This window comes from Heteronotia binoei, chromosome 19, assembly GCF_032191835.1.
Source record: "Heteronotia binoei isolate CCM8104 ecotype False Entrance Well chromosome 19, APGP_CSIRO_Hbin_v1, whole genome shotgun sequence".
NCBI classification, from domain to species: Eukaryota; Metazoa; Chordata; class Lepidosauria; order Squamata; family Gekkonidae; genus Heteronotia; species Heteronotia binoei.
Window position 1 is genome coordinate 34458700 of NC_083241.1, and position 23685 is coordinate 34482384.

Sequence of the window (23685 nt, forward strand, 5' to 3'; positions counted from 1 at the left end):
CTGACATCACACCCCCTGACATCACCATTGAAGAGTACTGGGGAACTCAAAAGCTCCCACCATGTTATAGGTCCTTGGGCTGGTCCTAATAAAAGGGAATGGTCAGGGGTAGAATTCTAGCTGGAGCTCTTTTGCATTTAGGCCACGCCCCCCCTGATGTAGCCAATCCTCTAAGAGCTTACAAGGCTCTTTTTTGTAAGGTCTTGGAGGATTGGCTCCATCAGGGGTGTGTGGCCTAATATGCAAAGGAGCTCCTGCTAAAATTCCACCCCTGAGAATGGTGTTGGCTCTGGGGTTTTTTTCTTTTGGGACAGAAAGACTGTAAACAACTTGTCTGCATAGCTTGCAACTGAACAGTAGGTGGCAGCACATCTCCAATTTGGCAGGTTTTAGGACTCCAGCCCCAGGAATTCTTCCAATACTCCAAAGGCAACATCCTACTTTATGTAATGGCAAATTAAAACTGGAAAAGTGCTTCATAGCAAGAGCTAATAGATTGCATTGGATTGGAGTGTCAGACTCTAATCTGGGCGAGCCAGGTTTGAATCTCCACTCTGCCATGGAATCCTAGAGGGTAATATTGGGCCGTATTCTTATCCTGGCCTACTTCAGGGGGACGTTGTGAGGATAAAATGGAGAAGAGGGGAATGATGTGATCTGCTTTGGGCCCCCCTTGGGGAGAAATGAAGTCAACAGACGGACGGACAGACAGATGATAGATAGATAGATAGATGATAGATAGACAGATAGATAGATAGATAGATAGATAGATAGATAGATAGATAGATAGATAGATGATAGATAGATAGATAGATAGATAGATAGATAGATAGATAGATAGATAGATAGATAGATAGATAGATAGATAGATAGATAGATAGATAGATAGATAGATGATGAATGGACGGACAGGCATTCAGCCTCCAGGTGGTGGCGGGAGAACTCCCTCTATTACAACTGATCTCCAAGTGACAGAGGTCATTTCCCCTGGAGAAAACGGTCACTTTGGAAGGCAGATTCTATGGCGCTAGACCTCATTGAGATCCATCTCCTCTCCAAACCCTGCATTCCTCAAGCTCCACCTCCCCCCCGATCCCCAGGTATTTTCCATCCCAGAACTGGCAACCCGAAAATTCCCACCTTTCTCACCAATGAGAACCCAAAGTGGCTTTTATCCTCACGACAACTCCATGAGGTAGGTTAGGCTGAGAGTCTGGGATTGTCCGAAGGTTGCCCAGCAAAATTCCAGGGCATGTGAGGATTCAAACCTGGGTCTCCCAGGCCTGGGCTCAGTGGGAGGGAGGGTGGCTCAGTGGTAGAGCATTTGCTTGGTAAGCAGAAGGTCCCAGGTTCAATCCCTGGCATCTTCAACTAAAAAAGGTCCAGGCAAATAGGTGTGAAAAACCTCAGCTTGAGACCCTGGAGAGCCGCTGCCAGTCTGAGTAGACAATACTGACTTTGATGGACCGAGAGTCTGATTCAGTATAAGGCAGCTTCATGTGTTCAGGTGCTTTAACCACTATACCACCCTGGTTCTTCTAGGGAGAGAGGTCCCACCCCCTGACATCACCATTGTTTCAAGTGGAGCTTTTGTGTAGAAAAAAACCCAGCAGGAGCTCATTTGCATATTAGGCCACACCCCCTGGTGCCAAGCCAGTCGGAGCTGCATTCCTGTGCGTTCCTGCTCAAAAAAAAGCTCCGAGCGGAATAATGCATCACAGACACGTGTGTTTAAACTCGAAGAAAAAGTTTACTTCAGACTTTGGGAAAGGGTTACATGGAAATAATAGCTCACTCCTCTTTCTAGTTCTGATTAACTCCATCTTGTTTCTTTGTTCCCTCTGACCCTAAGACAGGCTCATATCTAGGATATTTTCCGGAGGGGGCACTGGGGGGTGCTAATTTAATTAGCAAAGCATAAACAATAGGAGCAAGAAGCTGGGGGACCAAGTAGGGTTGCCAAGTCCTTTGCAGCCTCTGGCGGGGGTCTCAAAGCGCGCACGGGGCACAATGACGCTTCCCGGAAGTGATGTCATCGCTGCGGTAGCCACTCTAGGAATTTCTGGGGAAAACTCTATGGTTTTCTTGGATGCTTTAGCCATTTGGGAGGGGAAAACTCTATGGCCAGCACGATGACATCACTTCTGGGTACTGTCGTTGCGCCGGCAACGTCGGGGGAGCTTCCCCCTACCGGCCCAATGTGGGCCAGTGGGTTGGGAACCTCTCAGGCGGGGGAACCCCTGCGCAGACCGGGGGCTTGGACCAGGAGAGGGTACGTTTGGCAGATTTGGCAGGAAGGGCTGCATCAGGGCTTAGTTCTCATGGCCCCCTTAGAGGACCCTGGAAGGCCAGTTTGGTGTAGTGATGAAGTGCGCAGACTCTTATCTTGGAGAACCGGGTTTGATTCCCCACTCCTCCACTTGCAGCTGCTGGAATGGCCTTGGGTCAGCCATAACTCTGGCAGAGCTGTCCTTGAAAGGGCAGCTTCTGGGAGAGCTCTCTCAGCCCCACCCACCTCACAGGGTGTCTGTTGTGGGGGAAGAAGACATGGGAGATTGTAAGCCACCTTGAGTCTCTGATTCAGGGAGAAGGGTGGGGTATAAATCTGCAATTCTTCTTCTTCTTCCAACTCTAAAGGCGCTTTCAAACACACTAAATAATGTACTTTCGATTTACCTTCAGTGTACTTCGCAACTGATTTTTACTGTGTGAGATGGCAAAACCAGGGCTTTTTTGTAGCAGGAGCTCCTTTGCCTATTAGGCCACACACCCCTGATGTAGCCAATCCTCCTGGAGCTTACAGTAGGCCCTGTACTAAGAAGCTCTTGGAGGATTGGCTACATCAGGGGTGTGCCTCATATGCAAAGAAGGTCCCACTACAAAAAAAAGCCCTGGGTAAAACCCATTGCAAAGGGTCGCTGAAGTGGATTGAAACTGCATTTATTTAGCACGTGTGGAAGCCTCCTATGATTCCACAGGTGCTTTCACAAGTGCTAAATAATGCACCTTCAACCCACTACCGCAACTGTCTCGCAAAGTGGATCGAAAGTGCATTATTTAATGTGCGCGAAAACACCCCCGTGTTATTCTAAGTGCCTGCAGGAATCGACATGCCACAAAAGGTCCATTTTGCTTTGCAGTTCACTCGGCGGGCCTCTTCGGGGAGCGCTTGGTCACTTGGAAGTGCTCGCATCTCTTCAGCTTCAGGGAGAGCCCGTAGCGAGGCGTCATGTCCAACGTGACCCGGTCCTGGATCGTAAACTGGAGCTCCTGTAGCAGAGTGGTCAAGAAGAGGAAGACCTCCCACCGAGCGATCGTCTCCCCGACGCATCTCCTCTTGCCCAAACCAAAGACCAAGACCTTCTCGCACTCGTCCTTGTTGACTTCCTTCCCGTTGTCAGAAAGGAAACGTTCTGGTTTAAAGATGGAAGGATCCTTCCAAAGGTCTCTGGAAAACAAGAATGTTTTGACTTCCTTGTTTCTTCAAAGATATTTGTTTCAAAGCCTGGCAATTCTTTGACTATATTTACTTATTACAGTTCAAACTCTATTATATGTATCGATGCATTCATTTTGTTATCTGTCTCCAGGGGCGGAATGCTAGCAGGAGCTCCTTTGCATATTAGGCCACTCCCCCTTGATGTAGCCAATCCTCCAAGAGCTTACAAAAAAGAGCCTTGTAAGCTCTTGAAGGATTGGCTACATCAGGGGCGAGTGGCCTAATATGCAAAGGAGCTCCTGCTAGAATTCCACCTGTCTGTCTCAAAGGATGAGGGCGGATAACACATCAAAAACCAAATTCTCCCAAGTTCTAAAACTCATATCACTTAACCATGCTTAATAATTATCATATGGCGAGTGTAGTGTAGCCAGGAGATCCTAAGATTGTCTGGCAGGCTGAAGTTCAACTCTTTTAGCGTTATGTACCACTAGGTGGTGACCTAGACTTGTTTTTTGGGCTGAGAGAGCTCTGAATGAACTGTGACTGACCCACGGTCACCCAACTGGCTTCAGGTGGAGGAGTGGGGAATCCAACCCGGTTCTCCAGGTTAGAGTCTGTCACTCTTAACCACTACACCTAATTGCCTTTTACCAGGGGTGGTCAAACTTGCTTATGTATGAGCCATATGGAATAAACATCAGAGGTTTGAGAGCAACAAGGAGGGAGGGAGGGAGGGGGGAGGGAGGAAAGCACAGTTTGGCCACTCCTGTCTTATACTGAATCAAATCTTTGGTCCATCACCTTCCGTATTCCCTATTCAGATGGGCAGCAGCTGTCCAGGGTCTCAGGCCGAGGTCTTACCCATCACCTACTGCCTGGTCTTTTTCAGCTGGGGATGCTGAGGATTGAACCTGGGACCTGCTAATGAGCCACAGCAACTCCCCAATGAAGCTGCCTTAGTTCTGACCTTTGGTCCACCAAGGTCTTGTCTACTCTGACTGGCAGGCAGCTCTCCAAGGTCTCAGGCAGATGTCTTTCTCATCCCCTTCTGCCTGGTTCTTCTAGCTGGACTGAACCTGGGACTTTCTGCATGCCGCTTAATTTATTTTCTCCATTTATACCCCAAGAGGGGCTCAAAATCTCTTACAACAGGGGTGGCCAAACTGTGGCTCGGGAGCCACATGTGGCTCTTTCACACACGTTATGTGGCTCTTGAAGCCTCCACTGCCCTGTTGTCCAGCTTGGAGAAGGCATTTCTCTCTTTAAATCACTTCTTCAAGCCAAGCCAACCAGCAGCTTGTAGAATGTATTTTAAGTTGCTTTCTTTCCATCTCTCCCTCCCCCCCAATCTATTTTCCTTCCTTCCCTCCTTCCCTATCTTGAGGCTCTCAAACATCTGATATTTATTCTATGCGGTTCTTTTGTTGAGCAAGTTTGGCCACCCCTGTCTTACGACGTTCTCCTCCATTTTAACCTTACAACAACCCTGTGAGGTAGGTCAGGCCGAGAGTGTGTGCACTGGCCCAAGATCACCCAGCAGGCTTCCATGTCAGAAATGAGGATTCGAACTCGGGTCTCCCCAATTCTCTTCTGACACTCTAACCACTAATCTCTAGACCCTAATCCCCAACCAAAATATGAAAAAGCCATTGAGTTTCTGGGAAATGCTCAGATTTTGCTGTTTCTAATCCATCGTGAGTCTCTGCAAGAAAAATGAGCTATAAACAAAGACAAACAAATGAAATTAAATCGGAAAGGGGTGCTACACCGTTCAAGACACTACAGCGCAGATAGATATGATTCTGGGAGCCTTGCCAACGGTGCTTCCAGAATTTTGCCAGTAGAAGGTTTTGGTGATACTCACTTATCGTGGTTGACTTGCCACTGGTTGACAAAGACGCACATATCCTTGGGGATGTAGTAGCCATTCAAGACGGTGTCTCTGGTTGTGCTGGAAACAGAAAGCAGATTCTGGAAACAGAAAAGCCCATGTCATGGCTCATGGCCAACCGCTAGGTGAATTGTGGATTAAGAGTCTTAGTTTTGAACTAGAACCAGGGAGGCCTGAGTTCAAATCCTTAAATAAAATGGAAGAAGGGGAATCCGTGGACTTTGCTCCAGGCTTCTAAGAGGAAGGACAAGATACAAATATAAGCCAAGAACCTCTCATGCCTCAGTAAAGTGTTGGAAATACTAGAAGCAGAAAGAGACGGAGTAGGAAATGAGGAAGGGATAGAGATAAGGGATAGGTAAGATATAGGGGCAGGTACCATGGCTTCTTGACTTGGATGGCCCAGGCTAGCCCAATTTTGTCAGATCTCAGAAGCTAAGCAAAGTCAGCCTTAGTTAGTACTTGATGGGAGACCACTGAGGAAGTCCAGGGTTGCTACGCAGAGGCAGGAAAGGGCAAACCTTGGTGCTTCTCCATGGTGGGAGGGCTTCTGGAGTTCTAGCTCCACTGGTGGACCTCCTGGTGTCACCTGAATTTTGGCCACTGTGTGACAGAGAGTGGTGGACTGGATGGGCCATTGGCCTGATCCAACACAGCCTTTCTTGTGTCTGGGGCAGGGATGCTCTGTCTTCTTGGTGCTTGGGGTGCAAGGGTGGAAGGGCTTCTGGAGTTCTGGTCCCATTGCTGGACCTCCTGATGGCACCTGGGTTTTGGCCACTGTATGACACAAAGCATTGGACTGGATGGGCCATTGGCCTGATCCAACACAGCTTCTCTTATATTCTAAACCACCTCTGTTCATCTCTTGCCTTGAAAACGCTAGCATATGTTAGCTGTGGCTTGGCAGCTTTTTCCACCATGGCTGTACTGAATTTAGAGGGGATGTGTAAGTCACAAAGAGAAGCAAGCCTGTCTTCTGGATTCCCAGATACCTCTGTGGCTCAGGAGCCATATGTGGCTCTTTCACACATACTACGTGGCTCTCAAAGCTCCCATTGTCCCATTGGCTGGCTTGGAAGAAGGTACTTGTCTCTTAAAATAATTTCTTTAAGCCAAGACAGCCAGTGGCTTGAAAAATGCATTTAAAGTTTCCTTCCTTCCTTGTGGCTTTCAAACACCTGACATTCATGTCTTGTGGCTCTCAAACCTCTGATGTTTATTCTGTGTAGCTCTTATGTTAAGCAAGTTTGGCCACCCCTGCTTTAGAAGAAGAAGACAGAAGACAGCAGATTTATACCCTGCCCTTCTCTCTGAATCAGAGTCTCAGAGCGGCTCACCTCCTTTATCTCCACCCCCCACAACAGACACCCTATGAGGTAGGTGGGGCTGAGAGAGCTCTCCCAGAAGGTGCCCTTTCAAGGACAACTACAAGAGGTATGGCTGACCCAAGGCCATTCCTGCAGGTGCAAGTGGAGGAGTGGGGAATCAAACCTGGTTGTCCCAGACCAGAGTCCGTGCACTTAACCACTACACCAAACTGGCTGTCTTAGGTCTGGGGCAGTGATGCCCTGTCTTCTTCAGAATGTTTATCTGCAGAATTTCTAACCATAAAATTATAATCTGAGATTCTCAAAATGGACAAGCTTCAGCAAGAGATCCATAGATGTCAGGAAGACATATAGCCTTGGAGATCAGATGCTGCCTGTTACAAACCTGAAAGCTGGCCGGTACGCTGCGGTGTCTCCCAAATGCTCGTGGGGGGGGGGGGGGCTTACCAGTGAGGGATTGTGAAAGGTAGGAAGGAGGAATGTCTGAACATTTCTTGGATAAAGGCTTCTGTATAAGGCAGAAGGGGACGATCTGACAGTCTTGGCTTCCTCTCTCTGCCAATGGTTTCATCTGCAGGTTAGAGAAGAACATAAGAGAAGCCATGTTGGATCAGGCCAATGGCCCATCCAGTCCAACACTCCGTGTCACATAAGAACATAAGAGAAGCCATGTTGGATCAGGCCAGTGGCCCATCCAGTCCAACACTCTGTGTCACATAAGAACATAAGAGAAGCCATGTTGGATCAGGCCAATAGCCCATCCAGTCCAACACTCTGTGTCACATAAGAGAAGCCCTGTTGGATCAGGCCAGTGGCCCATCCAGTCCAACACTCTGTGTCACATAAGAACATTAGAGAAGCCATGTTGGATCAGGCCAGTGGCCCATCCAGTCCAACACTCTGTGTCACATAAGAACATAAGAGAAGCCATGTTGGATCAGGCCAATAGCCCATCCAGTCCAACACTCTGCGTCACATAAGAACATAAGAGAAGCCATGTTGGATCAGGCCAGTGGCCCCTCCAGTCCAACACTGTGAGTCACATAAGAACATAAGAGAAGCCATGTTGGATCAGGCCAATGGCCCCTCCAGTCCAACACTGTGAGTCACATAAGAACATAAGAGAAGCCCTGTTGGATCAGGCCAGTAGCCCATCCAGTCCAACACTCTGTGTCACATAAGAACATAAGAGAAGCCATGTTGGATCAGGCCAATGGCCCCTCCAGTCCAACACTGTGAGTCACATAAGAACATAAGAGAAGCCATGTTGGATCAGGCCAATGGCCCCTCCAGTCCAACACTGTGAGTCACATAAGAACATAAGAGAAGCCATGTTGGATCAGGCCAATGGCCCATCCAGTCCAACACTCTGTGTCACATAAGAACATAAGAGAAGCCATGTTGGATCAGGCCAGTGGCCCATCCAGTCCAACACTCTGTGTCACACAGTGGCCAATATATATATATATATATATATACACACACTGTGGCTAATAGCCACTGATGGACCTCTGCTCCATATTTTTATCTAAACCCCTCTTGAAGGTGGCCATGCTTGTGGCCGCCACCACCTCCTGTGGCAGTGAATTCCACATGTTAATCACCCTTTGGGTGAAGAAGTACTTCCTTTTATCCATTTTAACCTGTCTGCTCAGCAATTTCATTGAATGCCCATGAGTTCTTGTATTGTGAGAAAGGGAGAAAAGTACCTCTTTCTCTACTTTCTCCATCCCATGCATTATCTTGTAAACCTCTATCATGTCACCCCGCAGTCGACGTTTCTCCAAGCTAAAGAGTCCCAAGCGTTTCAACCTTTCTTCATAGGGAAAGTGTTCCAGCCCTTTAATTATTCTAGTTGCCCTTTTCTGGACTTTCTCCAATGCTATAATATCCTTTTTGAGGTGTGGCAACCAGAACTGCACACAGTACTCCAAATGAGACCGCACCATCGATTTATACAGGGGCATTATGATACTGGCTGATTTGTTTTCAATTCCCTTCCTAATAATTCCCAGCATGGCGTTGGCCTTTTTTATTGCAGTCGCACACTGTATTGACATTTTCAGTGAGTTATCTACCACGACCCCAATATCTTTCTCTTGGTCAGTCTCTGCCAGTTCACACCCCATCAACTTGTATTTGTAGCGAGAGAGAGAGGGAGAGACTTGTAATTGGAACCACCACTTCTGAGAAAGAAATCTAAATGTTTGCCAAATTCTGGGTTTACCTATTTCTCCCTGAATCTTCTTCTGGATTTCGGGATAAACGACAAGATACGCGAGAGACCAGGTTAAGGCTGTGGTCACTGTGTCGAAACCTAGAGAAATGCCAAAAAGATAAATGCTAAGGCTTGCAAAATACTTTCTGCACAAACCTAGAAAGCTGCCTTGAACAAAATCAGACATTTGATCTATCTATAGCGTGGCCAGGTCCAATTCAAGAAATATTTGGGGACTTTGGAGGTGGAGCCAGAAGACATTGCAATGGAGCCAGGAGCATGGTGGCGACAAGCACAGTTGAAGTCCAAAGGGGGTTCTGGCTATCACATTTAAAAGGCCTGCACAACAAATGCCTTCCCTCCATTGGAAATAATGAAGGATAGGGGCTCCGTCTTTGAGGGCTCACAGAATTGGACCCTCTGGTCCAATCTTTTTGAAACTTGGAGTGTGTTTTGAGGAGAGGCACCAGATGCTGTGCTGAAACTTTGGTTTCTCTACCTCAAAAAAACACCCCCAATGCCCCAGATAACCCATTAATCAAGTCTCCATTATGCCCTATGGGAATCAGTCCCCATAGGGAGTAATGGAGTGCCCAGTAGACGTTTCCCTCCCCCCCACGCTTTCTGATGGCCCAGAAGCGGGGGGGAAGGCCTCCAAACCAGGAGATCCCCTGCCCCTACCTGGGGATTGGCAACCCTATCCATTGAGCCCAGAGAGGTCTTGTCTGGGTGGCTCTCCAAAGTCTTTCCCCCACCATTTGCTACTTGAGAGCCTCAAACTAGAGATGGCAGGATATGAATGTTGTCTGGATAGACTCCAGGATGTATTTGTAAAAGCCTCACAGCATACCTGAAAGATCTTAATAGGGGCAGACAGCAAGTGAAAACGTGTCTGTCTCTGTTGTCGCGAAACAATTTTGGGGGGAATTCCTTACCTGCGACTTCTTTTCCAATTTTGTTCGAGGCACTGCTCCAGCTCTGAACTTTGGGAACATACTTACCAGCACCAAAAATGTCATTAACGAGGTTCACTATTTTCCCAGTGGGGAGCTGAATCTTTGTATTTCTGTCCTTTTCTTGACTGAGATCAATGAGGGAGTCCGTGATGTCTCGGATGTTGTCCTGAAAAGACAGCGGCAGTTTGCATGACCTGTCAGCTTGGGGAAGGCTGAGCTGTAAATTGTGTTAAAAAAAAAAAAAAAGCACTCACCTCACAGTCACTCCACTTGATTGTGATATCTGGATGAAAGCTAGGGTTGCCAAGTCCAATTCAAGAAATATCTGGGGACTTCGGGGGCGGAGCCAGGAGACATTGGGGGTGGAGCCACGAGCAAGGGTGTGACAAGCATAATTGAATTCCAAGGGGAGTTCTGGCCATCACATTGAAAGGGACTGCACACCTTTTAAAATGCCTTCCTTCCATAGGAAATAATGAAGGATAGGGGCACCTTCTTTTGGGGCTCATAGAATTGGACCCCCTGGTCCAATCTTTTTGAAACTTTGCAGTTATTTTGGGGAGAGGCACTAGATGCTATACTGAAAATTTGGTGCTTCTACCTCAAAAAACAGCCCCCCCCCCCGAGCTCCCGATACCTGCAGATCAATTCCCCATCATTCCTATGGGAATCGTTCATGGAGGTGCATGGTGGCTGTAGGGGCAGGGCTTCCCCAGCTGGCCAGCTGGCTGGGGGAGGGAGGAAACCTGTAAAACCGGGGGATCTCCCGCTGGGACCTGGGGATTGGGAAGCCTAAGAAAGCTCAAAGCTGGGGCAGGGGGTCCCTAACGTGGCAGTGGCACCCTCATGGGCACCATGGAGACCACCAAAATCTTTCCTGCCACCTGATCTGCCATACATATATATATGCCTAATATATATTAGAAAGAGGAAGGGTCAGGGGAAGCCTCTGCCCAGTAAGCCTTCTGATTGATCACTGGAGGTTCAATTAGTTGGGCAGAATTTTAAAAGGCATTGCTTTGGCAGTAGTTGCCACCACAGCACAAAGATCTTCACCATGTGACTTCAGGTAAGCTGTGGCAGCCATTTTGTGGCTGGCTCTGGCTCCTGGGGCAGCCATTTTCTGGCTGGCACTGGCTCCTGAGGCAGCCATTTTGTGGCTGCACCCACCATGCTATGTCAGAATTCCAAAGATGCCCACAAGCTCAAAATGACTGAGGACCCTCAGAACAGAAGAAGAGTTGGTTTTTATACCCCACTTTCCTCTACTTGAAAGCGTCTTAAAGTCACCTTTCCCTTCCTCTCCCCACAACAGGCACCTTGTGAGCAGTACTCCGTGGCTGCGCCTGCCCTCTGGAACACCTTCCCTGAGGAGACCAGGGCCCTGCGGGGTTAGCCACAATTCCGCAGGGCCTGTAAGACATCTGTTTAGGCAGGCTTTTAATAACTAACTGGAGGTGCTCCTAACATCTACAGGGGTGTGCAGTACTCACCATCCCACAGCATTAACATAAATTATTTTGAACAAGACAGAATGCCATCTGAAACTGAAACTGTATTTAAAACGGCTTTTAATATTTTAATAATATTTTATTGTAATCATTTAAATCTGTTATCAAATTGTTAACTGCTCTTAGCCGCCCTGAGCCCGGCAGGGGAGGGCGGGATATAAATGCAATAAGATAAATAAATAAAAATAAGTACTCCCTCTAAGCTGTGGAGTCTTGGGAGCAAAAATTCTACTTCATGAGCTACTGACATTAAATTTGTGAGCGAGCGATTTGGCTACTGCATAAATTAGTTTGCTCCGGGGCCATCCTTCCTGAGCTAAGAGAAAAATGTGTGAATTGGAGGCTAGCTCACACTAACTCAGCTTAGAGGGAACACTGCTTGTGAGGTATGTGAGGCTGAGGGAGCTCTGAGAAAACTGGGACTGCCCAAGGTCACCCAGCTGACTTCATGTGGAGGAGTGGGGAATCAACCCCAGTTCTCCAGATAAGAGTTCACCGCTCTTCACCATCACACCAAGCTGGCTCTCTTCGTGGCCTGTGGCGGTTACAGATTTGTTTTATAATACATCGCGGAGGCTGCTGAGCCCATACCGAACAGCAAATCAGAAATGCACCATTCACCTGCGGAACTCCCTGCCACAAGGTGAAGATTGATGGCTGCTGGCTTAGAAACCTTTAAAAATGGACTAGACAAATCCATAGAGAAGTCCATCAGATTTTAGCCACAATGGCCAAACAGAGCCTCCAAGTCACAAGGCAGAATGACATCAGTTTGTATGCCTCCCGAGATGCCTAGTCAGCCACTGTGAGAAAAAGGAAGTTGATCTAGACCAAGGGTGGCCAAAGTGTGTCTCAGGAGCCACATGTGGCTCTTTCATACATATTGTGTGGCCTTTAATGCCCTCTGCCCTGTTGGCCGGCTTGGAGAAGACAACTGTCTTTTTAAATCACTTTGCCAAGGGAAGCTAGCTGATGGCTTGGAGAATGTATTTAAAGTTAAAGTTGCTTTCTTTCTACCTCTCTCCCCTTCCTCCATATATTTTCCTTCTTTCCTTCCTTCCTTGAACAGAAAAGCAAGCTTGTCTTCCGGATTCCTAGATAGCTCTACCTTGGATTTAGATAAGGGTTGGCCAAACTCTGGCTCAGGAGCCATACGTGGCTCTTTCACACATACTGTGTGGCTCCCACTGTCCCATCGGCTGGCTTGGAAGAAGGTATTGGTCTCTTAAAATCATTTCTTTAAGCCAAGACAGCCAGCAGCTTGTAAAATGCATTTAAAGTTCCCTTCCTCCCTCCTGTCCTGCCTGCCCACCTTGTGGCTCTCAAATATCTGATGTTTATGTCTTGTGGCTATCAGACATCTAACATTTATTCTATCCGGCTCTTACATTAAGCAAGTTTGGCCACCCCTGGTCTAGACAGAGTCAGATCCTGCAGGACTTTGTTTCTCTGCTTTTTTGCTTTTGAAAGCCTGGGGCTCCTTTCAGGCATGCCCAATCAATCCCCAATTCCTTAGTGGTGCTGCAAAGGAGTGTCAGGTCACAGCCAGCACACAGCAACCCCTAGTGGAGTTCTCGAGGCAAGAGACAAACAGAGGAGGCTTGCCGTTGCCTGCCTCTGCGTAGCGACCCTAAAATCCTTTGGTGGGGTCTCCCATCTGACTACTAACCAGGGCCGACACTGCTTAGCTTCCGAGATTTGATGAGATTGGGCTAGTCAGGGCCATCCAAGTCAGGGCAGGCAGAGATGCATTGCCATTGCCTGCCTCTGCATAGCAACCCTGGACTTCCTCAATGTCAGGTGTCCCACCCAAATACTAACCAGGGCTGACCCCACTTAGCTTCCAAGAACTGACAAGATCAGGCTAGCCTGGGCCATCCAGGTCAGAGCCAAAGACATACAAATGTGGTTCGCTGTTGCCTGACTCTTGGTAGCAACTGTGGATTTCCTTGGTGGTCTCCCATCCAGGTACGAACCAGGGCTGACCCTGCTTAGCTTCTGAGAGCTGAACAGATTGGACTAGCCTGGGCCATTCAGCTCAGGGCAATAATGATACCCCCATCAAGTCATAGCTGACTTATGGCAGCCCCATAGGGTTTTCAAGGCAAGATACTCGTAGGCGAAGTTTGCTATCGCCTACCTCTGCTTAGCAACCTCAGACATCGTTGGTGCTCTCTCATCCAAGTACTAACCAGGGCCAACCTTGTTTAGCTTCCAAGATCTGATAAGATCAAGTTAGCCAGGGCCAGCCAGGTCAGAGCAGATGAACAGAGGTGGTGTGCCTCTGCCTGCCTCTGCGTAGCAACCATGGACTTCCTTGGTGGGCTCCCATCCAAGTACTAACCAGAACTGACCCTGCTTAGCTTCCAAGATCTGATGAGATCAGACTAGCCAGAGCCATCCAGGTCAGGGCAGATGAACAGAGGTGGTGTGCCTCTGCCTGCCTCTGCGTAGCAACCCTGGACTTCCTTGGTGGTCTCCCATCCAAGTACTAACCAGAACTGACCCTGCTTAGCTTCCAAGATCTGATGAGATCAGACTAGCCAGAGCCATCCAGGTCAGGGCAGATGAATAGAGGTGGTGTGCCTCTGCCTGCCTCTGCATAGCAACCCTGGACTTCCTTGGCGATCTCTCATCCAAATACTAATCTTATGGGATTAATCTAGCCTGGGCTATCCTGGTCAAGGCCACAGCTCCTTACCTTACTGAAACTCTCATAATGGTCTTTGACGATATTCTGCAGGAAATCGGTGAACCGTCGATTGAATGCCTTGAACTTCTTCATGCTCTTTCCGGGGAGGAACTGAAGCAAGGGGAAGAAATCGACAAGATTCCCAGAGGAGGCGACTTCCACAAACTCTTCGCTTTCGTTCACGATGCTGAGAAGCTGCTGGTCGTCGTGGCTGTAGCGCTTGCCGAAGCACATGGCGGTAACCACGTTGGCCACGGAGACCACAAGGTACCGAGAGGGGTCTAATCCCTGCTGTTCCTGCATCACCTGCTGCAGTGTTGTGACCAAGCGTTCTGCCTCTTCGGAGACATGTTCTTCCAGCAGGCTGGAGGACAAAGAACCCGAGCTGGAAGCGGAAGCAAAATTCCGTAAGGCGCTCTGGACCAGCTTCCTGCGGGCCCCCCACACCACCCCAGAATCCGTGCTAAAGGTCATACTCTGGCCATCTGTAATATGCCGCAAGGTGTACAGGTCAGGGCGGCCCATGAAGTCTCCCCCTTGCTTCACCAAGGCTTGCTTGATGGTCTCCAGCCCACTCAGCACCAACACGGGCCTCGTGCCGATACGGATCTTCATCACATCCCCGTATTTCTCGCTCATCTGAGTCAGGCTCAGGTGGGGGTTCTTCCCCATCTCCAGAACGCTGCCGATCAACGGGTAGCCCGCAGGCCCGGGGAGTTCCCTGAGTCCTCGGGGTATCCGCTTCCCGGAGGATTTGACGGTCATTAAGATGAAGCAGAAAACAACAGCGGCAAGGAGGAATTCTGTGGCTGATAGAAGCCCTAGGCTCAGGCTTGCCAAGAACAGCATGGTGACCTTCAATATCAGGGCCCAAGAGTCCTACTTAAAATAGACACAGAAAAAGAGGTTCCGCGCAGGTCAGTACTGACACACGAACAATGCCCTTTGCTCTTCCATCAACCCACACGAAGCTATCGTCTACTGAGTCTATTGAGGTCTCTCCAGTCTACTCCGACTGACAGTGGTTCCCCAGGGACTCTCTGGGGTTTTTAAAATTTTAGATGCCAGAGACTGGATCTGGGATTTTCCCCAGATAGTCTACCATTGAGCCACTGCCCCTTCCCTCTGAATCAAACCTTTGGTCCATCGAAGTCAATATTGTCTACTTGGACTGTCAGCAGTTCTCCCAAGGTCTCAGATCTTTCCCATTACCTACAATCTGAACCTATGACTGGAGAAGGCACAGATTGAAGCTGGGACTTTCTGCATGCAAGGCATACGCTCTGTGACTAAGCCATTGCCCATTCCCCAATGAGTTGGAGCTAAAGGTCCACTCGTGAGAGGACTCTTTTGGAGCCAACCGAGTGCAGATAGGGTTCCATGTGTACTACAGCAGTGTACCAGTAGGTGCCCCCATCTTCCATTGGTTTCAATGGAGGGGAAAGGTGCTTCAAGGAATCACGGTCCCTTTAAATGCCTTTTCCAAAATGTGAATGAACTAGAGAGACATTTAAAGGGCTTGCAGTCTCTTTAAAAACCTTATCCAATGGGCAATTAACGCAGAAGGTGTTTAAAGGGACTGCAATCTCTTTGGGAAAGGAAAAGGAAAGGTCCCCCATGCAAGCACCAGTCGTTTCCGACTCTGGGGTGACGCTGCTTTCACAACGTTTTCACGGCAGATCTTTTTATAGGGTGGTTTGCCATTGCCTTCCCCGGTCATTGTACTTTCTCCCCAGTGAGCTGGGTACTCATTTTACCGACCTCGGAAGGATGGAAGGATGAGTCAACCTTGAGCTGGCTACCTGAACCCAGCTTCAGCTGGAATCGAACTCAGGGCGTGAGCAGAGGGCTCCTACTGTAGTACTGCAGCTTTACCACTCTATGCCACGGGGCTCTTATAAACACTCTTTAAATCTCTTTAAACACCCTTTAACTTTAACTATTGTATGGTCCCAAAAAATCCCAAATATTTTTGGGATTTGAGGGACTTGGCCATTTCAGATAGCAACCCCCCCTGTCAAATCTATATCTGGCTGAAAGAATAGCTGGAAAACACTGATAAGGTATTTTTTTCCCTGACTCAAATATAACTGAATGCACACCTCTAATCATAGCTTATAGAATCACAGAGTTGGGGAAGATACCTCCAGGGTCATCTAGTCCAACCCCCTGCACAATGCAGGAAACTCACAAATACCTCCCCCTAAATTCACAGGATCTTCATTGCTATCAGATGGCCATCTAGCCTCTGCTTAAAAACCTCCAAGGAAGGAGAGCCCACCACCTCCTGAGGAAGCCTGTTCCACTGAGGAACCGCTCTAACCGTCAGGAAGTTCTTCCTAAAGTTGAGCTGGAAACTCCTTTGATTTAATTTCAATCCATTAGTTCTGGTCCTACCTTCCGGGGCCACAGAAAACAATTCCACACTATCCTCAATATGACAGCCTTTCGAGTACCTGAAGATGGTGATCATATCACCTTTCAGTTGTCTCCTCTCCAAGCTAAACATGCCCAGCTCCTTCAACCTTTCCTCATAGGACTTGGTCTCCAGACCCCTCACCATCTTCATCGCCCTCCTCTGGAACTGTTCCAGCTTGTCTATATCCGTCTTAAAATGTGGTGCCGCAAACTGAACACAAGACTCCAGGTGAGGTCTTACCAAAGCAGAGTAAAGCGATGCCATCACTTCATGTGATAGTATCCTGACCCCAAATGAATAAATACCTGTACGTCACGGTTTGAACGTGCCTCCCTCTTCTGCAACAAATCTGGATCTCTGTCTTTGGCTGGTGGGCTAGATGTGCCTTCCCAGAAGGCTCAAGAGATCACTTTATAGGTTGCAGCTGGAGGAACGAACCCCTTCCCTTCCTGCGGTCAAAGCTCCCTCATTGCAGCTGAGTCCAAACTGATAAAGCAGGGAGCACGGGAGCGCCTCCAATGACAACAGTAGAAATGCTGGAACTTTGGCAAAATGAGGCCCAAGCGAGGTGGCTGCTCATCAGGTACTTCCCAGATTGCCACATTCCTGGAAGCCAGCAGGACAGTCAGCATTTAAAACACACCATTACACAGTATTAAGGCTGACAACGAAGGCATTGAAACGGTTCAGGTTTTCTGTTCCTTGGCTTAATCATCAACCCAAGGGAGACTGCAAGCCAGAACTCAGAAGGAGATTGAGACTGGGAAGGGCACCTGTGGAAGAGCTAGGAAAGATCCTTAAGCGTACGGATGTGTCAGTGGCGATGAAGATAAAACTAATTCATAAACATCAGAAGAGCCCTGCTGGGTCAGACCAGTGATCCATCTAGTCCAGCATCCTGTTTCACATAGGAGCCAACCAGTTCCTCTGGAGGGCACAGAGGCCAAGGTCTTCATAAGAACATCAGAAGAGCCCTGCTGGGTCAGACCAGTGGTCCATCTAATCCAGCATTTGTCTCACACAATGGCCAACCAGTTCCTCTGAAGGGTCAGCAACAGGACAGAGAGGCTGAGGCCTTCATTAGAACATCAGAAGAGCCCTGCTGGATCAGACCAGTGATCCATCTAGTTCAGCATCCTGTCTCACACAGGGGTCAACCAGTTTCTCTGGAGGGCCAGCAACAAGGCAGAGAGACCAAGGTCTTCACTCGTGGTTGCCTCCTGGCTCTGGAATTCAGAGGTTTCGTGCCTCTGAATGTGGAGGTTTCCATCAGTCACCATGGCTAATAACCACTGATAGACACGAATCTCTCCAATCCCTTTGAAAGCTGTTTATTCCTGTGGCCATCACTACATCCTCCGGCAGCGAATTCCACAGTTAACTTCATAGTATTCCCATTCACATCAAAAAACATCAACAACCTCAGATGTGCAGATGACACCACTTTTAATGGCAGAAAGTGAGGAGGACCTAAAGAACCTCTTGTTGAGGGTGAAAGAGGAGAGCACAAAAGTAGGCTTGAAACTCAACATCAAAAAAAACCTAAGATCATGGCATCTGGCCCCATCACAGCTTGGCAAATAGAAGGGGAAGACATGGAAGTAGTGACAGACTTCACATTTCTGGGATCCAAGTTCACTGCAGATGGTGACTGAAGCCATGAAATTAAAAGACGTTTGCTCCTTGGGAGGACAGCTATGGCGAACCTGGGCAGTATAATAAAAAGTAGAGACATCACCCTGCCAACAAAAGTCCGTATAGTCAAAGCAATGGTCTTCCCAGTAGTAATGTATGGCTGTGAGAGCTGGACCATAAGGAAGGCCAAGCGCAGAAGAATAGATGCTTTTGAGATGTGGTGCCGGAGAAGAATCTTGAGAGCCCCTTGGACTGCAAGAAGATCAAATCAGTCAGTCCTAAGGGAAATCAAACCTGACTGTTCCCTGGAAGGTCAGATGCTGAAGCTGAAACTCAAATACTTTGGCCACCAAATGAGAAGGGAGCACTCACTGGAGAAGATGCTGATGCTGGGAAAGACAGAAGGCAAAGGAAGAAGGGGATGGCAAAAGATGAGATGGCTGAACAGCGTTACTAATGTAACAAACACAGATTTGAGCAGACTTCAGAGGATGGTAGAAGACAGGAGGGCCTGGCGTGACTTTGCCCATGCGGTTGCAAAGAGTCAGCCTCGACTGTGTGACTGAACAACAACAACAAATTCCATTCACTGCTTTATGGAGGTGAAAGCTGGACAATGGAGAATGTTTCAGAGTGCTGCTCTGTAGTGGAACAGCTAGATTCGAGTTCAGTAGTACACTGAATATAAGAACATAAGAGAAGCCATGTTGGATCAGGCCAATGGCCCATCCTGTCCAGCACTCTGTGTCACATAAGGACATAAGAGAAGCCATGTTGGATCAGGCCAATGGCCCATCCTGTCCAACACTCTGTGTCACATAAGGACATAAGAGAAGCCATGTTGGATCAGACCAATGGCCCATCCAGTCCAACACTCTGTGTCACATAAGAACATAAGAGAAGCCATGTTGGATCAGGCCAATGGCCCATCCTGTCCAGCACTCTGTGTCATATAAGGACATAAGAGAAGCCATGTTGGATCAGGCCAATGGCCCATCCAGTCCAACACTCTGTGTCACATAAGAACATAAGAGAAGCCATGTTTGATCAGGCCAATGGCCCATCCAGTCCAACACTCTGTGTCACATAAGGACATAAGAGAAGCCATGTTGGATCAGGCCAATGGCCCATCCAGTTCAACACTCTGTGTCACATAAGAACATCAGAGAAGCCATGTTGGATCAGGCCAATGGCCCATCCAGTCCAACACTCTGTGTCACATAAGGACATAAGAGAAGCCATGTTGGATCAGGCCAATGGCCCATCCTGTCCAACATTCTTGTGTCACACAGTGGCCAAAAAACCCAGGTGCCATCAGGAGGTCCATCAGTGAGGCCAGGACACCAGACGCCCTCCCACTGTTGCCCCCCAAGCACCAAGAAGACAGAGCATCACTGCCCCAGACAGAGAGTTCCACAATACACTGTGGCTAATTGGAGACCAACAGGATTTGGGGGGGAGGAGGTGAGCTTTTGAGAGTTAAAGCCCCCTTTGCCAGAAATGAGCTCATGTGTGAGGGAGGCAAAAGCTCAGATCCCGAAAATTTTGTTTATCTCTGAGGTACTACTGATCACGAGTCTCATTGTTCTATGGCAGACCAACGTGGCTACCCCCTGAGACAATCTCCCTGGACAATGAAGAAAGCTGACAGGGAGAAAGTTGATTTGTTTGAAGCGCGATGTTGGAGGAGAGTTTTATGGATGCCATGGAGCATCAAAAGAGAAATCAGTGGGTTCTGGATCAAAACAAGCCTGAATTTCTCCCTTTCATTCATTTGTACCTTGCCTTTCTTTGCAATGGGAACCCAACGCTGTTTATGCCTCCTCTATTTTTATCTCACAACAACCCTGTGAGGTACCTCAGGCGGAAGGAGCGTGACTGGTCACCCAGCAAGCTCCCATGGCATGAGCAGGGATTTGAACCTGGGTCTCAAGAGCAGTTTCTGTCAGAGCTCTCTCAGCCCCCACCTACCTCACAGGGTGCCTGTTGTGATGAGGGGAAAGGAAAGGAGATTGTAAGCCACTCTGAGACTCCTTCCGGTAGTGAAGGGTGGAGTATAAATCCAATCTCTTCTTCTCTTGATTTGGAAAAACCTGGAGATTTCGGGGGTGGAGCTGGAAGGGTGGGGTTTGAGGAGGGATATAATACCATAGAGTCCACCCTCCAGGGCAGCCATTTTCTCGGGGGTGGGGAGCTGATCTCAGTCATCTGGAAATCAATGGTAATTGGTGGAGATCTCCAGATGCCACCTGGGGGCTGGCAACCCTCAGGCCACTGGGTTGTTGTTTTGGTTTGTTTTTATTCCAGCGGGATATCAAACCCAGAGGGCCTGATCTGTAAGACTTCTGCCCTCTGAGTGCAGAGGTCAGCCTTGGGTTAAAGATTGCCCAGGTTTGCGTGAGAAGCCCTTTGGCTGGATTTCAGTGTCCCTTCGAGCCAAACAGGGGGGGAGAGAACAGAGATCATGCAATGAAAAGAAAGCTCAAAGCTGCAGAGGGTGGGCTTTGAAGAAGAAAAGGGCTGCGGCTCAGTGGGAGAGCCTCTGCTTTGCATGCAACAGGCCCCAGGTTCAATCCCTGGCTTCCCCATCTTTAAAAAGGGACCCCAAGTAGCAGGAGTTGGAAAGAATTGGGGGAACCACTTCTGGTCAGAGTGGATAAGACTGGGGTATTGGTCCAGTGTTGATTTTTGTTATAGAGGAGCTTCACGAGCAACATAATCTTGTGTAAGGGAGCTTCATACATACAGGGATTGGAAGCTTCTGAAAAGCCAGTTTGGTGTAGTGGTTAGTGTGCGGACTCTTATCTGGGAGAACCGGGTTTGATTCCCCACTCCTCCACTTGCAGCTGCTGGAATGGCCTTGGGTGAGTCATAGCTGTGACAGAGGTTGTCCTTGAAAAGGGAGCTGCTGTGAGAGTCCTCTCCAGCCCCACCCACCTCACAGGGTGTCTGTTGTGGGGGAGGAAGATAAAGGAGATTGTGAGTTGCTCTGAGATTCGGAGTGGAGGGCAGGATATAAATCCAATATCATCATAAGGAAGCCTCATACATGCATGAATTTTGGACTTCTGAACAGGGAGCTTCATATGTGCAGGGATTTGGAGCTTCTGAAAAAGAAGGGATCTTATACAAGGAAGCTTCATACATGCAGGAATTTGAGACTCCTGAAAATCTAGTGTAAGGAAGCTTCATACATGGAGGGATATGGAGCCTCTGAAAAGGAAGGGATCTTAAATAAGGAAGCTTCATACATGCAGGGCTTTGGAGATTCTGAAAAGGAGGAAATTTTATATAATGAAGCTTCATACATGCAGGAATTTGGGACATCTGAACAGGACGGAATCTAGTGTAAGGAAGCTTCATACATGCAGGAATTTGGAGCTTCTGAAAAGGAAGGAATTTTATAGAAGGAAGCTTCATACATGCAGGAATTTGGGACTTCTGAACAGGACACGATCTAGTGTAAGGAAGCTTCATACATGCACGGATTTGGAATTTCTGAAAAGGAAGGAATTTTATAGAAGGAAGCTTCATACATGCAGGAATTTGGGACTTCTGAACAGGGCAGAATCTGGTGTAAGGGAACTTCATACATGCAGGGATTTGGAGCTTCTGAGAAGGAAGGGATCTTTCGTGAGGAAGCTTCATACATGCAGGAATTTGGGACTTCTGAACAGGACAGAATCTTTTGTAAGGGAGCTTCATATGTGCAGGAATTTAGGATCTTTGAAAAGGAAGCAATCCAAAAAGTTTGCAAAGGAGTTCTATTTTGTTTTATTATGTCTTGTATATAGTTAAAAGTTTTTAAACTTTAAAAAAATCAGCACACAAACGTTCCAAGCACAGGTTAACCATTTACCCAGTTTTGCTTGCAAAAGCCATGGTTGGCATGTCGTCATCCACTTGCCTCTGAGCAGGTACGAAATGCAGAGCTTCCAGTTTTGTTAACTCCACCTTGTCTACACATGTCCTTAAGAGTGTAAGAGTGGTCTTCAGCGTGTGAGTAGGATTAGAGTAGGGTTGCCAAGGCAACCAGCAGGGGATGAGAGGGAACACTAGTACAAAGAAGAAGGCCTAAGCCACGTTGCCGGTGTCACACAGGAAGTGATATCATCATGCCAGCGACTTCCAGGCGACGCGCTGGTATTTGGTCAAAAACTCTATGGTAAAACTGGATTCTACCATAGAATTTTTGCCCAAGGACCAGAGTGTCATCCAGAAGTCATTGGCGTGATGATGTCACTTCCTGTGTGACCTTCTGCATGCGTTTCGAGGGCCCGTCTTTTCTTTTTAAAAACAACAAAGCAGTGTGCTCTTCCCCTGTCCTTCTTGATACCTCTCTATTACATTTTTATCCTCACCTGTGATTTGCCCTCACAGCAACCCTGCAAAGTGGGTTCGGCTGAGAGAGAATTATTGGCCGAGAGTCACCCAGGGAAAACCAGACAGGATGGGCATGTTTGGATCTTCCAGCTATCTTTTAAACTTATTTGTGAGCATGCAGTTTCACAGGGCCATTTCGGGTCAGCAAAAAGGGCTGGTGGAACATAAGCCCCCGTCTCTGGATATCAATTAGGCTCCAGCAGATCCAAGTTTAATGAACACAGAACTTGCAGCCTATATCTGCTTTAGCCTTGAGCAGCCATTCGAACCTGGATCTCTCCAGTCCTACTGCCGCTCGAAGCACAGTGCCGTTCTGCCTCTCAGAGGCACACCCTCAGGAACTCCTGTAGCAGGAACTCCTTTGCATAGTAGGCCACTGCCACAGGAGGCGACGGCGGCTATAAGCATAGCCAGCTTCAAGAGGGGATTGGATAAAAATATGGAGCAGAGGCCCATCAGTGGCTATTAGCCACAGTGTGTGTGTGTGTGTATTGGCCACTGTGTGACACAGAGTGTTGGACTGGAGGGGCCATTGGCCTGATCCAACATGGCTTCTCTTATGTTCTTCTGTTACACAGAGTGTTGGACTGGAGGGGCCATTGGCCTGATCCCACATGGCTTCTCTTATGTTCTTCTGTGACACAGAGTGTTGGACTGGAGGGGCCATTGGCCTGATCCAACATGGCTTCTCTTATGTTCTTATGTGACACAGAGTGTTGGACTGGAGGGGCCACTAGCCTGATCCAACACGGCTTCTCTTATGTTCTTACGTGACACAGAGTGTTGGACTGGATGGGCCACTGGCCTGATCCAACACGGCTTCTCTTATGTTCTTATGTGACACAGAGTGTTTTACTGGATGGGCCATTGGCCTGATCCAACATGGCTTCTCTTATGTTCTTATGTGATACAGAGTGTTGGACTGGATGGGCCATTGGCCTGATCCAACATGGCTTCTCTTATGTTCTTATGCCACACACCCCTGATGGAGCCAATCCTCCGAGAGCTTACAGGGCTCTTCTTACAGGGCCTACTGTAAGCTCTTGAAGGATTGAGTATGTCATAGGGGTGTGGCCTAATATGCAAAGGCGTTCCTGCTACAAAAAAAGCCCTGCATACACTGAAATTGCATCCCCTCTGGCTGAAAGGGACCTAGTTAGGTGGAAGAGGAAAGCAGGAACGATGGATCCTTTTAAGAGAACAAGAATGC

The 23685-nt window shown here is 48.2% G+C and overlaps 1 protein-coding gene across 1 annotated transcript; it reads right to left on the reverse strand.

The window, feature by feature from the left end:
• Nucleotides 1-1730: 1730 nt before the first annotated feature.
• On the reverse strand, nucleotides 1731-16923 carry LOC132587575 (cytochrome P450 1A5-like). The gene is made up of 7 exons (XM_060259875.1): nucleotides 16763-16923; nucleotides 14048-14917; nucleotides 9881-10001; nucleotides 8889-8978; nucleotides 7109-7232; nucleotides 5307-5393; nucleotides 1731-3448 (listed from the first exon to the last, which is right to left on the reverse strand). Exons 2-7 carry the CDS (start codon nucleotides 14885-14887, stop codon nucleotides 3142-3144), a joined length of 1569 nt encoding a protein of 522 aa, XP_060115858.1. The 5' UTR covers nucleotides 14888-14917; nucleotides 16763-16923; the 3' UTR covers nucleotides 1731-3141.
• Between the last annotated feature and the right edge of the window lie 6762 nt (nucleotides 16924-23685).